Consider the following 15,371-nt stretch of genomic DNA (forward strand, 5'->3'; position numbering starts at 1 on the left):
CCTCCCCCCCCTTGCCCTGTCACTAAGGTTCTTCTTTTGTACTGATTCCAAGCTTGTGAGAATTCTGTCATTGTTTTCTCTCCTACCATTTCCATCTGCAAGTCTGGTCTAGTCCATTACTGTCTCAAGTTAAACAAATATTTTCTCACATTTCTTTTGAGCTTCCTCACATCAACTCCATAAGTTGTTTCCATGTTCCTGACCTTCTCATACTATGGATAATCCTACCTTCTGACTCTATGAAGACTGCTAGATTATATAGTTTCTAGCATATCTCCTACTTTCCTGTAGAAAGTCTCTCACTGTAAGGTTTATTGAGGAGGTCATGCACTATTTTGAATTGCCTCCAAGTTATCAACATCCTTTTGTGTTTTCTCCAAAATTGGACTGAGAACTCAAGATGGCGGTGTGATCACAGGTAATATCACTAGCAGGAAGGGAGAAGAAATACCATTCCTTATGTACCCAAACATTCTATGATCCTTCCTAAAAGCGTCAGGACAATACTCAAATACACTTAGAGGACAATAATCAAAGCCCTTTGCTGGAAATGGGCTTTTTGAATACTCCCCACCCTATACATAGATGAAAGTTTGCACATCTGTCATCAATTTAGGAGACATTCCTGGGACAGGTCAGAGAACTACTTGTGTAGTTCTGCCCTGAAATATTACCTGTGTAGATGTACGTTTTTTGCAATAAAACAAAAAGTGCACGTGTCTGCATAAATTCAGGCAGTTTATCTGCTTCTTACAGGCTACCTTGAAGTCACCAATAATGATGATCTTCAGGTCCTTTCCTCTTTCATAGCTGTTCTTGTCCTTCCAAATAGTATGTACCCTTGGATTTTTGCACCCCAAACGCATGAAGGTTTTGCATTAACAACTTTGTTTAAAAAAAAAAAAGGAATTTTTCTTTAACATGAAAGGTAACTTTAAAACAATACAAGAACGTAAGACCTTTTGAAGTCAGAATGATTGAATATTTTGACACCCAACAGACAGGACTTAATAAGGATCTGGGTTTTCTAGCCCATTATAAACCATAAAGTTGTATTTCTCTTTTATTTCTCTGTTTATCACCCTCCTCTCACCTTCCCACACCATCCTGTTAGAATATCAATGAAATGCTTTGATGTCCCCATGCATACCCCCACCCTCCCACTCTGTCAGACTGTCAAAGTAATGCTTTGATGTTTCTCTTATATATACTATCTGCTACCACATTTGCTTATTTCCGATCTGACGAAAAAGGGCAACCTTCAAAAGCTAATCAAGAAATGTATTAAGTTATGTCCAATAAAAAAGGTATCATCTTATTTTCTTTTCCATGTTTTATTTTGTTTGATTTCTATTGATCATCTTTAACATGACAAAATAATGCATTACATAATTTAGAACACAGTTTCCCCAAGTCATTTCTGGAGTATTTATTTATTTATTTATTTGTTACATTTTTATCTCACATTTTCCCACCTATTTGCAGGCTCAATGTGGCTTACATAGTACCGTAAAGGTGTTCGCCAAGTCCGGTAGAGAAACAAATTCATGGTGGTGTTGTGGTCGATTAAGGTTCAGGCACAATGGGGATCAAGGAGAGGTTATATTATAGAAGCATATTTTCAAAGCACTTAGCCTTCCAAAGTTCCATAGAAACCTATGGAACTTTGGAAGGCTAAGTGCTTTGAAAATATGGTGTCCATTACGAGCTTTGGTTTTGCTGTGTTGCAGAGTGTAGGCATTTATGTTGGGTCGGTAGGGTATGCCTTTTTGAACAGGTTGGTTTTTAGTGATTTCCTAAAGTTTAGATGGTCATAGGTTGTTTTCTCAGCTTTTGGCAGTGAGTTCCATAGTTGTGTGCTTATATAGGAAAAGCTGGATGCATAGGTTGCTTTGTATTTGAGTCCTTTGCAGTTTGGGTAGTGGAGGTTTAGGTATGTTCGTGATCATCTGGTTGTGTTTCTGGTTGGTAGATCTATGAGGTCTGTCATGTAGCCTGGGACTTCGCTGTAGATAATTTTGTGGACCAGGGTGCAGATTTTGAAGGTAATATGTTCTTTGACTGGGAGCCAATGCAGTTTTTCTCGGAGGGGTTTGGCACTTTCGAATAGTGTTTTACCAAACATCAGCCTGGCTGCTGTGTTTTGAGCGGTCTGGAGTTTCTTTGTGAGTTGTTCTTTACATCCCGCATAGATTCCGTTGCAATAGTCTGCATGGCTTAGTACCATTGATTGTATTAGGTTACGGAATATTTCCCTCAGGAAGAAAGATTTTATGCGCTTAAGTTTCCACATTGAGTGGAACATTTTCTTTGTTGTGGAGTTCACTTGGCTCTCAAGTGTAAGGTTGCGGTCGATTGTAACGCCGGGTATTTTCAGGCTATCTGAGATAGGGAGGGTGTGGTCTGGGGTGTTTATGGTTGTGGGTTTGTATGTATTGAGATGAGAGGATGAGGCAGTGTGTTTTGTCAGTGTTCAGTTTCAGTTGAAATGAGTTTGCCCATGAGTCCATAGTGTTCAGACCGAGCTTGATTTCATTGGTGATTTCTGTCAGATCATGTCTGAAGGGAATGTATATTCTGACATTGTCTGCGTAGATGAATGGGTTGAGACCTTGATTGGATAAGGACTTAGCCAGTGGGATCATTATTATGTTGAAAAGTATTGGTGATAGTTGTGAACCTTGAGGTACTCCGCAGTCTGCTTTCCACGGTGGTGATATGTTTGAATTTGATTTCACTTGGTATGTTCTGGTGGTTAGAAAACCGTTGATCCAGCTGAGTATATTTCCACCAATCCCGATGTAGTCTAGGAGTCTTAGTAGTATATTGTGGTTTACCATGTCAAATGCGCTCGACATGTCGAATTGGAGGAGAAGTATGCTTTTACCTGTAGCTATTTCCTGCTTGAATTTGGCCAGGAGAATGACTAGCACAGTTTCAGTACTATGGAGGGGGCGAAATCCTGATTGTGATTCATGTAGTATTGAGAACTTGTCCATGTAATCAGTAAGCTGTTTGGTCACCATGCTCTCCATCAGTTTGACTGCTAGTGGGATAGATGCAACTGGGCAGTAGTTGGCGAGTTCCCCTTGCCAGTCAGGTTTTCAGTATATCCACAATGAATATGCATAAGATTGATTTGCATACACTGCCTCCATTGTATGCAAATCTTTCATGCATATTCATTGTGGATATTCTGAAAACCTACTGTAAATGGCAAGGGGGTACTCCAGGACCAACTTGGGAAACACTAATTTAGAAGACCATATTTTTTGTGTTAAGGGTGGTTAAGTTAAGGAATGTGCTGCAGAGGCAGCTCAAGCCACTTGTCTTGAGCTTCCAATGAAAAGGTATGTGCTAAGTATAAAGAAATAAAATTCAAAACTTCAGTAAGCACTTTTAAAATTAAGTTGGTTGAGTTCCTGGAAGTTCATGGCATTACTGAATAGTCTTCATGGAGATTCTAATTGATACAGGGATTTTCTCCGATTGCTTTTTTGGGATCAGGAAAGAAGGCCTTTGTATTTGTAGCAAGAAAGATAACTGGCTATGATTCTGCAGAGATTTTTGCTTTCTTCTGGTTTACCACAAACAAACAGTTGCCTAAACGTGGGTTATTTGAAGAAGGTTAAACTTTCAACCACACTAAACACTGCATTGTAGCAATGTTTCACATCTGCTAGGCTGACATAACTATCACTTGGTAAGTACTTATTTCACTGCAATATGAAGCACAGATTATAGCTAATTTGTGGTTAACTTAAAGAGTCATTCTGCTCCTGAAGACTTTGCAAGAGGAAGACAGATGATCCCAGGAAAGACCACGTCAAGTTACCAAAAAATTTGTATTAAAAAAAAAAATCTCTATTGGTTTTTGGTTGTGAGGAATTGGAATGTGTGTAATAATCTTCTCAGCAGCATTATGAGCTCTAAAGTGGAACCCCCCCCCCCCCCCCCCCCCAGCATGCTGCAAGATGAATTTTTCCATTATCACACTGCCTGACAGAGGCTTGGCACCAAACCAATGGGGGAACCAGGCACTTCCATAAACCCTGTGTGGAAATTTCTTGTGACTGCCATTGGAACGATTATATTCCTCCTGGCAGTCTATAAACAAACCACAGAATGAAAAAAAGCCCCATATATGCAATTTATAAAATATGATTTAAAATATCATTTCTAAGTACCCACCTTTCCTTTTCACTTACAGGCAAAGGACAGGGAATAATTTTGAAAGGGGAAGAGTTTTTTTTTTTCTGATCTGAAGAAGGTATTGCCTTTGAAAGCTAATCAAAAAATGTATTGTTAGTCCATTTAAAAAGGTATCATCTTCTTTTCTATTCTCTATTTATTACCTTTACAATAAACTAACACAGCTACCACACCACTTTACTGCATCAAGCATGTAACTGTAATGCTACGATGGCCATCTAAAGCAAGTATGATGTCTTCACAAGATGTTTCAAAATACACCTAGATTTGCAAAATTACACAACAATAGAGGTCATAAAGAGGGACATTTTCAAATCCATTTCTGTGCATAAAAGTATTTATCTACAGAAGTGGATTATTTGAAAATTGCCTACTCATATGAGCATTGATTCACATAATTTTACCCGTGTTTAGCAGAAGTGCTCCCAAGGATAGGTTTAGGGTGGGCACTGAAACCATAGACATACTTTTGTATGTTCAAGTTGTGCATGTTATTTTGGCCAGAAAATGTACCTGCAGAAAAATTAGAAGTGTCTACAGGTTCTTTTTCCTAAGCAATTTTCAAAGTGAAGTATATGCATACTTTCACTTTGAATACTGAGGCAAAGTCTATAAGTTAAAAGTACATGTGAACTTGCAGCTACGTTGGCAGTATGAAAACTGTCCTTTCCCCTAAGGATCTTGCTGTAGTTCCACAATAGAATAATATAAAATATGCAGAAACAATTAGGGGTCCTGTTTACCAAGCTAAGGTAAAAAGGGCCCTATGGTAGCGGTGGCGGCCATTTTTGCCATGGACCAGGGCCCTTTTTACCACAGCAGGTATAAAAGAGGACCTTACGAGACTGGGAGACTGGGCGGCTAAATGGCAGATGACATTTAATGTGAGCAAGTGCAAGGTGATGCATGTGGGAAAAAAGAACCTGAATTATAGCTACGTCATGCAAGGTTCCACGTTAGGAGTTACGGACCAAGAAAGGGATCTGGGTGTCGTCGTCGATAACACGCTGAAACCTTCTGCTCAGTGTGCTGCTGCGGCTAGAAAAGCAAATAGAATGTTGGGTATTATTAGGAAAGGTATGGAAAACAGGTGTGAGGATGTTATAATGCCGTTGTATCGCTCCATGGTGCGACCGCACCTTGAGTATTGTGTTCAATTCTGGTCGCCGCATCTCAAGAAAGATATAGTAGAATTGGAAAAGGTGCAGCGAAGGGCGACTAAAATGATAGCGGGGATGGGACGACTTCCCTATGAAGAAAGACTAAGGAGGCTAGGGCTATTCAGCTTGGAGAAGAGACGGCTGAGGGGAGACATGATAGAGGTATATAAAATAATGAGTGGAGTGGAACAGGTGGATGTGAAGCGTCTGTTCACGCTTTCCAAAAATACTAGGACTAGGGGGCATGCGATTAAACTACAGTGTAGTAAATTTAAAACAAATCGGAGAAAACTTTTCTTCACCCAACGTGTAATTAAACTCTGGAATTCATTACCGGAAAATGAGGTGAAGGCGGTTAGCTTAGCAGAGTTTTAAAAGGGGTTGGCCGGTTTCCTAAAGTACAAGTCCATAAACCGCTACTAAACGGACTTGGAAAAATCCAAAATCCCAGGAATAACATGTATAGAATGTTTGTACGTTTGGGAAGCTTGCCAGGTGTCCTTGGCCTGGATTGGCCGCTGTCGTGGACAAGATGCTGGGCTCGATGGACCCTTGGTCTTTTCCCAGTATGGCATTACTTATGTACTTATGTCGACATGGACACTGAGGTGGCGGCAAGGGCTCCCGCAGTAACCCAGCTCAGTGTGTGATGGTGGCCAAAAAAGCAAACAGGATGCTAGAAATTATTAGGAAAGGGATGGTAAATAAGACCAAAAAGACTATAATGCTTCTGTATTGCTCCTCATCTTGAATATTGTGTTCATTTCTGGTCGCCGTATCCCAAAAAAATATAGTGGAATTAGAAATGGTTCAAAGAAGAGCAGCCAAAATGATAATGGGGATGGAACTCCTCTCATATGAGGAAAGGCTAAAGAAGTTAGGGCTCGTTCCGCTTTGAAAGAGACGGATGAGGGGCGATATGATTGAGGTCTACAAAATCTTGAGTGGTGTAGAACGAGTATAGTGAATCAATTTTTTTACTCATTCCAAAAGTACAAAGGCTAGGGGGGACACTCAAGGAAGTTACATGAAAATACTTTTAAAATAGGAGGAAATATTTTTTTACTCAACAAATAGTTAAGCTCTAGAACTCTTTGCTGGAAGATGTAGTAACAGTGGTTGGTGTATGTGGGTTTAAAAGAGGTTTTGACAAGATACTGGAGGAAAATCCATAGTCTGCAATTGAGACAGACATGGGAAAGCTACTGCTTGCCCTGGGATTGGTAGCATGGAATGTTGCCACTATTTGGGTTTCTGACAGATACTTGTGGCCACTTTTGGAAACAGGATACTGGGCTAGATGGACCATTGGTTTAGCCCAGTATACCTATTCTTATGTTCTTATCTTCTTAAGAAATTATTTTGCAAAGGTCAATGCGCCATTGTTATTCAATTTGACCTAGTTGATTTTGAACTACTGATTCAGATTCTGAACCATTTTGGAATCCAATGTCCAGTTTTGGCCTGGTTTAATGGTTTCTTGACAAATCGTCATTACACTGGAATGAGATTTTTTTCTGAACGATGGAGGTTCCCCAGGGCTCCCCTCTCTCCCCCTCCCTTTTCAACCTATTAATGCAGTCCCTGGGTGTTATTCTTGACCAAGCTAAGGTTTATATATGCAGATGACATCACCGATTCAACCTGTCTCTCAACTGTGGTCTATCTCACTTTAGAACTTGTATTTATATGACAGATAACTGAACTGCATTTCATAGGCTCAAATTGAACAAGAGCAAAACTAAGTTTTTATGTCTGAGTTCTAAATCATATCCAAGATACATTGAGTCTATATCCCTACATGGTAGTCAGTTTTCTCTGGATCTTCATTCAAAAATTCTGGGGTGGAGGTGGACCATTTATTGTCTATGCAGTGTCTATCATTAGACACCCTTTTGTAATGCTGAGAAAGTTGATGATTTTTAGAAAATATTTCAGTTTAGAGGTTTACAGGATTTTGGTTCAGTCTTCCTATATTGGATTATTGCAATCTTATGTTAGCTATCTGTTCTAAATCACTTATCCACCACTTACAATTGGTTCAAAGTTCTGCTGTTAGATTGATTTTTTAATTATCTCAATTTGAGTCACTTCAGTCTTATTACTCCAAACTTCATTGGTTAGCTGTTGCTGAAATAATTCAGTTAAAATTTTTTTTTTGTTACATTTGTACCCCGCGCTTTCCCACTCATGGCAGGCTCAATGCGGCTTATATGGGGCAATGGAGGGTTAAGTGACTTGCCCAGAGTCACCAGGAGCTGCCTGTGCCTGAAGTGGGAATCGAACTCAGTTCCTCAGTTCCCCAGGATCAAAGTCCACCACCCTAACCACTAGGCCACTCCTCCACTCCTTTAAAATTCTTACTGGGAAAATTCCTGACTATATGTTGAATCTAGCATCCTTGTGTCAAGGGTCCTCTACTAGATAAAATACTCATAATATTCTCAACTAAGATTTCCAATGTATAAGAATTTAAAATCGATTAAACATCTCACATTGTCTATTCAATATCAGTCAGCTAACTTATGAAATCAGCTTCCATTGTTTTTAAGGCCTTGTACTCATTATCTTCAATTTAGAAAACATTTAAAAGCTCTTTTATTCTGCAAGGCAGGTTTATCCACTGCTTAGTATATGTTACTAGTTTGTTTTAATTATTTGTAGCTCCTGGATAGACTGGTCCAGCTCTTGATTACTGTAATCTGTCTTTGAACTGAATAGGTGTAGGCAGAATACAAGAACTGGCATAACATAACATAGTGTTTTTTTCTTTCTAGAGCACCAAAATCAGAAAATTTAGTAGTTTGTTTCCCAACCATATCTGCATTACCTCATCAATCTCCTTGATCCATCGATCGATACCATCAAATGACCAGCGATTTGTAATATCATATACTAGTATCACACCCTAAGAAACAGAAATAAAAGTGTAGAAAATTAAAAGTGTTTTGGAAAAATTAATGAAATAACTGAATTATACTATTACAACTAAGCGAAAAGGAAAAAACTCGCCTGGTATTTTCTTAATGATTCAGTTGGAAGTGAAAGCAAACACGTTAACTAAGCTTCCTATTTGTCTTTCAGATGTAAATTAATTTCTGATAACACATCAAGGATCTGTTTAGAACTTTGAAACAGAAATGCAAATATCAGTTTCAGGAAACTGAAGCAGTACAAGCTCACTCCACTAAGTACTATACAAATCAGCAGTCTAAGTGTTTGCTGGACAGAATATATTGTACATAAAATGTTTTCCCCATTTTCCCCCTAATTCTATAAAAGTCACCAAAAATTGTGCACGCAAATTTGGGCACATGCCCTATTTACATGTGCAATTTAATTAAATAACAAGTGCAAATAATTGGTTTAAAAACAAAATCTAGGTAAATAAATGGCAGGCTAATGGCATTTTATTGAACCTTACATGTATAAATTTAGGCACAAGATCCACACCAAAATTTTACACATGATCTAAAAAGGCACAGAAATGGGAGTGTCATGGGCGGAACAGGGGCATTCCTAAAATTAATGCACGTTATGCAGTGGCGTTCCTGGGGGGGGCGGACACCTGGGGCGGCGCCCCGCCCCCCCGATGCAACGCGGAACCCCCCCCCCCAGTGCATGCCGCTGGGGGGGTGCCGCAGCGCACGCCTGCTCAGAGTTCCCTAACTTCGCGCGTTCGCTGGAGCTCCCTCTGACCCGGAACAGGAAGTAACCTGTTCCAGGGCAGAGGGAGCTGCAGCAAACGCGCGAAGTCAGCGAACTCAGAGCAGGCGCACGCCGCGGCGTGCACCCGGGGCGGACCGTCCCCACCGCCCCCCCCTTGGTACGCCACTGTTGTTATGGAATAATGGGGCTACGTGCCTAATGTAGACACATAATTTGTACCACATTTCACATGGTGCAAATGGCTATGCCTAATGTTAGGCATGATTTCCGGGCGTAAGCGCTATTCTATAAACCTGTTGCATACCTAACTTGTTCCTCGGGCAGCGGCCATATTGGAAGGATCATCTGAGCAGCAACCATTTTGGGTAGAGCATCTGAGGGGCAGCCATCTTGGGAGGATCATTTGAGGAGCAGCCATCTTCGGTAGCTCATCTAGGAGGCAGCCATCTTGAATGTTTTTTGGGCGTGCCCTATGAGATCTCTCGCCTCTCAGCTGAGACCAGGTTCCTCTGATTGGAGACCTATTTAAAAGCTGGCCCGGGACACCATCTTTGCTTCGGCTTCTTTCTTGTTAGAGGTTTGGTGCTGGTGATTGAGCGTTCTGCCAGTTTCCTGTTGATGCTGACTTGGATTGAACCCAGGGGCGTATCTGCATGGGGCCTCAGGGGCCTGGGCCCCCGCAGATTTTGCCCTGGACCCCCCTACCGCCATCAACCCTCCCCCGCTGCCGTTCTTACTTTTGCTGGCGGGGGACCCCAACCCCCGCCAGCCGAGGTCTGCTTCCACCTGCCGCTGCCGTAAAAACTTCTTCTTCAGCCGGCGGGGGACCCCAAACCCCCGCCAGCCGCCCCGCGGTGTTTAAAATTCATCTTCGGCCTCCGTGGCCGTGCTGCTGTGATAGGCGCTGTTGAAATCCACTTCGGAGTCTGACGTCGTTGTACGTGCTGCGACGTCAGACTCCGAAGTGGATTTCAACAGCGCCTATCACAGCAGCACGGCCACGGAGGCCGAAGATGAATTTTAAACACCGCGGGGCGGCTGGCGGGGGTTTGGGGTCCCCCGCCGGCTGAAGAAGAAGTTTTTACGGCAGCGGCAGGTGGAAGCAGACCTCGGCTGGCGGGGGTTGGGGTCCCCCGCCAGCAAAAGTAAGAACGGCAGCGGGGAGGGTTGGCGGCGGGAGGGGGGTGGAGAGAGTCATTGGTGGTGGTGGGGCTCGGCGGTGGCAGCGGCGGCGGCGGGGGGGGGGGCTAAAATGTGCCCCCTCCCTCTGGCTCTGGCCCCCCCTACCGCCGGAGTCCAGATACGCCCCTGATTGAACCTGACCACTCTCTGCTTGCTGCTGCCCTGATCTGTGGATTGAACCTGACCATTCTCTGCTTGCTGCCTGCCCTGACCTGTGGATTGAACCTGACCATTCTCTGCTTGCTTGCTGCCTGCCCTGACCTGTGGATTGAACCTGACCATTCTCTGCTTGCGGCCTGCCCGATCTGTGTTCCGGATCTGTTCTACTCCTGCTTGCCACGGCTGGTGGCCGTTCGACTCCGACTGTATCCGGAAGTCCTGGTGGCCACCTGCACCTGGGAGCTCAACTCCCGGGGAACGGTGGTCACTTCCCAGGTGAAGCTAGAGGTTGTCCGGCTGCCTGACCGAGTGCGGCGCTTCGCGGATCCTCCACGCTCTGTTAAGGCGCAAGGGCTCACTACTGCAGTGGCAACAAAACCACACCTAACTTTATACACAGCTTATAGAATAGTGCTTTTTTCAGCGCAGATTTTTTGGAGCCATATATAGAACGTGAAAAATACTAGTATATAGGCCTTTATGTGCCTTCATAAGTGAGGGTTCTCCAGAGGTGACATTTGAATACTGGCTATAACTGCCTAGACCAATTAAAACCGCATCCAAAGTTTTGGTGGGAAGTAATGATATTCTACTGTCTGGAGCAAGTGTAAGGTGTAATTTGGACTTACCTGCTAATTTCATTTCCTTGACCCTGCTAGACCTGTCTAGATACAAGGGTGGCCAATACTGGGTTACACTAGCATTCTATAATGGAACCTGAATGCCCAAGTGCTGATATAGAATAGACTCTCACTGCATGGTATCAAGGTGCCTGAATGGAGGCATCCTTTTATAGAACTGTCCCCTAACCCCTGAATTCTATAAAAGTCGCTAAAAATTGCACGTGCCCAATTTAATTAAACAAGCTAATTAGTGCTAATTGGCTTAACAAGCAATTGTTGGCACTAATTAAATTTAATTGAAATATATGCACATAAATTTAGGCATGAGTCCAAAAAGGGGGAATGGAAATTAGGGTCATAGGAGCATTCCTAAAATTAACGCTCGTAGTTACAGAATAAGGGGGAAACATGCCTAATTTAGGCTCGAAGATTTACACCACGTTTCAGTTGGTGCAAATGACTTCACCTAAAATTAGGCACCATTCCCGGGCGCAAGAGCTATTCTATACACCACGCCTAATTTTAAGCGCGGCTTATAGAATAGTGCTTTTTACGGCGCCATATATAGAATTCACCCATAAATGGATAATGCCAGTGCCATCACCATACTACATATATTTTGCATTGCTACCTATATGGACAGCGGTGCTGAATATATGTATTAAGTGCCAGTGCCACCACTTAAATTATCATGGTGGGAAGACTTGGCAGGTCTGCCACTGAGTAAAACTGCTAAGGGATAGAACTATATATTATCATCTTACCTGAGCACCTCTGGAATAGGAGCGAAATATAGTGCAAAATCTTCCTTGTCCAGATGTATCCCTAAAACACAGTGAGTGAAAAGGATAATAAAATTTCATTGAGCTACTTGTTTAGAAAAGTGGTACAGACAACTGATCTCTGCCTTACAGTCACTTTTTTTCCTTTTTTTTTTTGCAAACTGATTTTGAAATGTGCCTTGATACATCAGATGTAGGTCAGATCAATGCTACACTGAGCCCAGCATCCTTATCTCTGACAATAACAAATTCTGATCTCATGGAAGTACCCAGAAGATCTAATGGGGGAGACCCATTACCTGTTGCCCTTCTTAAGTCCCAGAAACTTTTCCAAACCTTCTCCAAACCCAGCTAATTTACTACCTCTGACCACATCCTTAACTAACTGTTGTGACCAATTGCCTCAAAGTCTTTAATGTAGTCATGAAAAGTAAGAAAATGATAAACTCCCAAATCAAAGAGAAGAGTGGGTTAGTTCAGATGTTCCAATGTTTCACTCGGACAATTTGCATTCTTCTATATTACTTCCACTTTAAACTTTCCTCAACAGTATCACCAGGTATTATGCAATATTATTAAACCCACTTACACCATTTTTAAATGCCAGTTTCACATTAGATCCCATACATTTTTGGGTAAAAGTGGTTTATTTACATATATTCTTTTCGATTTTCATCCAGCACATATATGGTTTTACAATGTATAATTTGTTGTTTATTATGTTTATGCTTTTAGAATTATATTTTTTCCAGATACCACAGATCGCACTGTCTACATATACTGTATTCGTCTATCTATCAAAATATTTTTTGTACTATTTACCGCTTATATGAGAATTTATATATAGAGGGGCATAATCGAATGGGGCGCCAAGTTTTCCTGAGGATGTCCTCGCAGAACGTCCCCGCAAAGAGGCAGGGAAACCCGTATTATCGAAACAAGATGGGCGGCCATCTTTCTTTTCGATAATACGGTCAGGGACGCCCAAATCTCAACATTTAGGTCAACCTTAGAGATGGTCATCCCTAGAGATGGTCATCCCTGATTTTCGGCGATAATGGAAACCGAGGACGCCCATCTCAGAAACGACCAAATCCAAGGCATTTGGTCATGGGAGGAGCCAGCATTCATAGTGCACTGGTCCTCCTCACATGCCAGGACACCAACCGGGCACTCTAGGGGGTACTGCAGTGGACTTCAGAAAAAGCTCCCAGGTACACAGCTCCCTTACCTTGTGTGCTGAGCCCCCCAAAACCTGCTCCCCACAAGTACACCACTGCCATAGCCCTTAGGGATGAAGGGGGGCACCTACATGTGGGTACAGTGGGTTGTAGTGGGTTTTGGAGGGCTCACATTTACCACCACAAGTATAACAGGTTGGGGGGATGGGCCTGGGTCCGCCTGCCTGAAGTGCACTGCAGTACCCACTAAAACTCCTCCAGGGACCTGCATACTGCTGTCATGGAGCTGGGTATGATATTTGAGGCTGGGAAAAATATTTAAAAAAATTTTTTTAGGGTGGGAGGGGGTTAATGACCACTGGGGGAGTAAGGGGAGGTCATCCCTGATTCCCTCCGGTGGTCATCTGGTCATTTAGGGCACCATTTTGTGGCTTGGTCGTAAAAAAAAAAGGACCAAGTAAAGTTGGCCAAGTGTTCATCAGGGACACCCTTCTTTTTTCCATTATCGGCCGAGGATGCCCATGTGTTAAGCACACCCCAGTCCCGCCTTCGCTATGCTTCCGACACGCCCCCATGAACTTTGGTCGTCCCCGCGACGGAAAGCAGTTGAGGATGCCCAAAATCGGCTTTCGATTATGCCAATTTGGGCGACCCTGGGAGAAGGACGCCCATCTCCCGATTTGTGTCGAAAGATGGGTGCCCTTCTCTTTCGAAAATAAGCCTGATAATGTGCCTATGTTTCTTCCCCCTCTCTATTGTAGACCTTTTTTGGCATTTTCAATCTCTAATAATACATGCCTTTTTTATTTGGACATTATTACATGACACATCTTATATAAAGGTCAGTCAACAACCTTATGCCAACTTATTATTTGTATATATACTTACTTGTAAACTTTATGAATTATCGTATAGGTTCTTATTGTTATCTCTTCATGTATTCATTTTACTTATTATTTATGTAACTACCATTAGATATGGCTTGATTGGTTTATTTCCACACTTGTTTTAAGGTTTTGATTATGTCTGTTCTATGTATGTCTTTCTTAGACTCCTGAGGCAGGCCTATGGCTGAAACAGTACTGTGTCAAATCTTCCGCTAATAAGCAATCCTTAGAATATACAAAGTGTCTTCACTCATCTCTGGATTGTGTGGTCTATTTCCGACTCCCTATTTGTTTTCCCATCAGTGTGCCATGAAAATATATTTGGTATATCATAAAATTTTGGCCCCTTGCAAAGAAGACTGTGGCAGATCACAGCTACTGCTGTGTCTTGCTCTTTTCCCTGCACCACAGCCTCCTGCCAACAAAAGGAATCAGTGAGCAGAACACTTAATTGAATGTTCTAATGCATGCTTGTTCGGTGTATTATTAGTATTATATCACTGGTATTTGAATTCCAGTGCTGTTAACTATGTATATTTTATACTGTTTCATGGTAGTTCTATTATTAGGTTTCAATTTACTGTTTTCAAGTTTACTTCATTTATTGTGTTTATGTTTATTCTTGGTAATTTTACTATTATGCTGAGAACAAAATTGTAAGTTTCATGTTAAACTGTACCTGCTGTACACCGCCTTAGATGAATCTCTTCATAAAGGCGGTTAATAAACCCCAATAAATAAATTAACCTGCTGCAGCCCCCTTCCTTCTCCTCCTCTGTTGATGTCCTTATGAAATTTAAACTGCACAAAACCAGCAGATCTTGTGAGACTACAGGACAAATTCAGTTCCAACATCAGAAGAAAGCCAGTAGAGAAGGAGATGTTTGTGGAAGAAGCATTGTTTATCCAGTTCCTGTTCTATCTAGAGACTATCCAGGGGAAGAGAAAATGTTGAGGGTGGGGGAGAGTTGCAGGGCCAGCTCAAGGAATTATGGAGCCCTAAGGCAACTTGTTTTAGCGCCCCCAACTCCACATTGCTTCATTCCCTGGTGCTCTCCATGGGTCCAGCATCTCTCCCTCACTTGCTGGGTCCAGTGTCTCTCCCCTTCTCTCCCCACCCTCCTTGTCCAGTCTCTTTTTCCCTCCCTCTTCCACCGCAGTCCTGTACACTTTACCTTGGTTTCTGGCAGCAGTAGCATGAACAGACCACTTTTGGCCTGCCCTTGGATCTTCCCTCTGTCGGTCTCCCTTCCTCTGATGGGATTTCCTGTGGGTGGGACGTTGCAGGGGTGGGCCAAAAGCTACCTGTAGTTAATGCTGCTGCTGTCCAGCAACCAAGGTAAAGTATACAGGACCTAGGTAGAAAAGGGAGGGAAATATGCCAGACTCATGGGGAAGGGAAGACTTAACCTTTAGACCAAGTGAGGGATTAGCGATGATGTCAGAGGTTGGGGAGATTGGTACCCTTTATCATCCTGTGCCCTAAGCCAGTGCCTCACCTGGTCCAATGGTTAAG

General features: G+C 42.5%; 1 protein-coding gene across 2 annotated transcripts in view; it reads right to left on the reverse strand.

Moving 5' to 3' along the window:
* RAB40B (RAB40B, member RAS oncogene family) overlaps positions 1-15,371 on the reverse strand; it is an 87,225-nt gene that overhangs the window by 22,188 nt on the left and 49,666 nt on the right. For both annotated transcript variants that reach the window (XM_030208028.1, XM_030208027.1), the window contains exons 4-5: positions 11,770-11,830; positions 8,203-8,280 (exon numbers count right to left, since the gene is read on the reverse strand). In XM_030208028.1, coding sequence (XP_030063888.1) covers positions 8,203-8,280; positions 11,770-11,830 — 139 coding nt within the window. The remainder of the gene's footprint in view (positions 1-8,202; positions 8,281-11,769; positions 11,831-15,371) is intronic.

This window comes from Microcaecilia unicolor, chromosome 6 (genome assembly GCF_901765095.1).
Source record: "Microcaecilia unicolor chromosome 6, aMicUni1.1, whole genome shotgun sequence".
Taxonomy (NCBI): domain Eukaryota; kingdom Metazoa; phylum Chordata; class Amphibia; order Gymnophiona; family Siphonopidae; genus Microcaecilia; species Microcaecilia unicolor.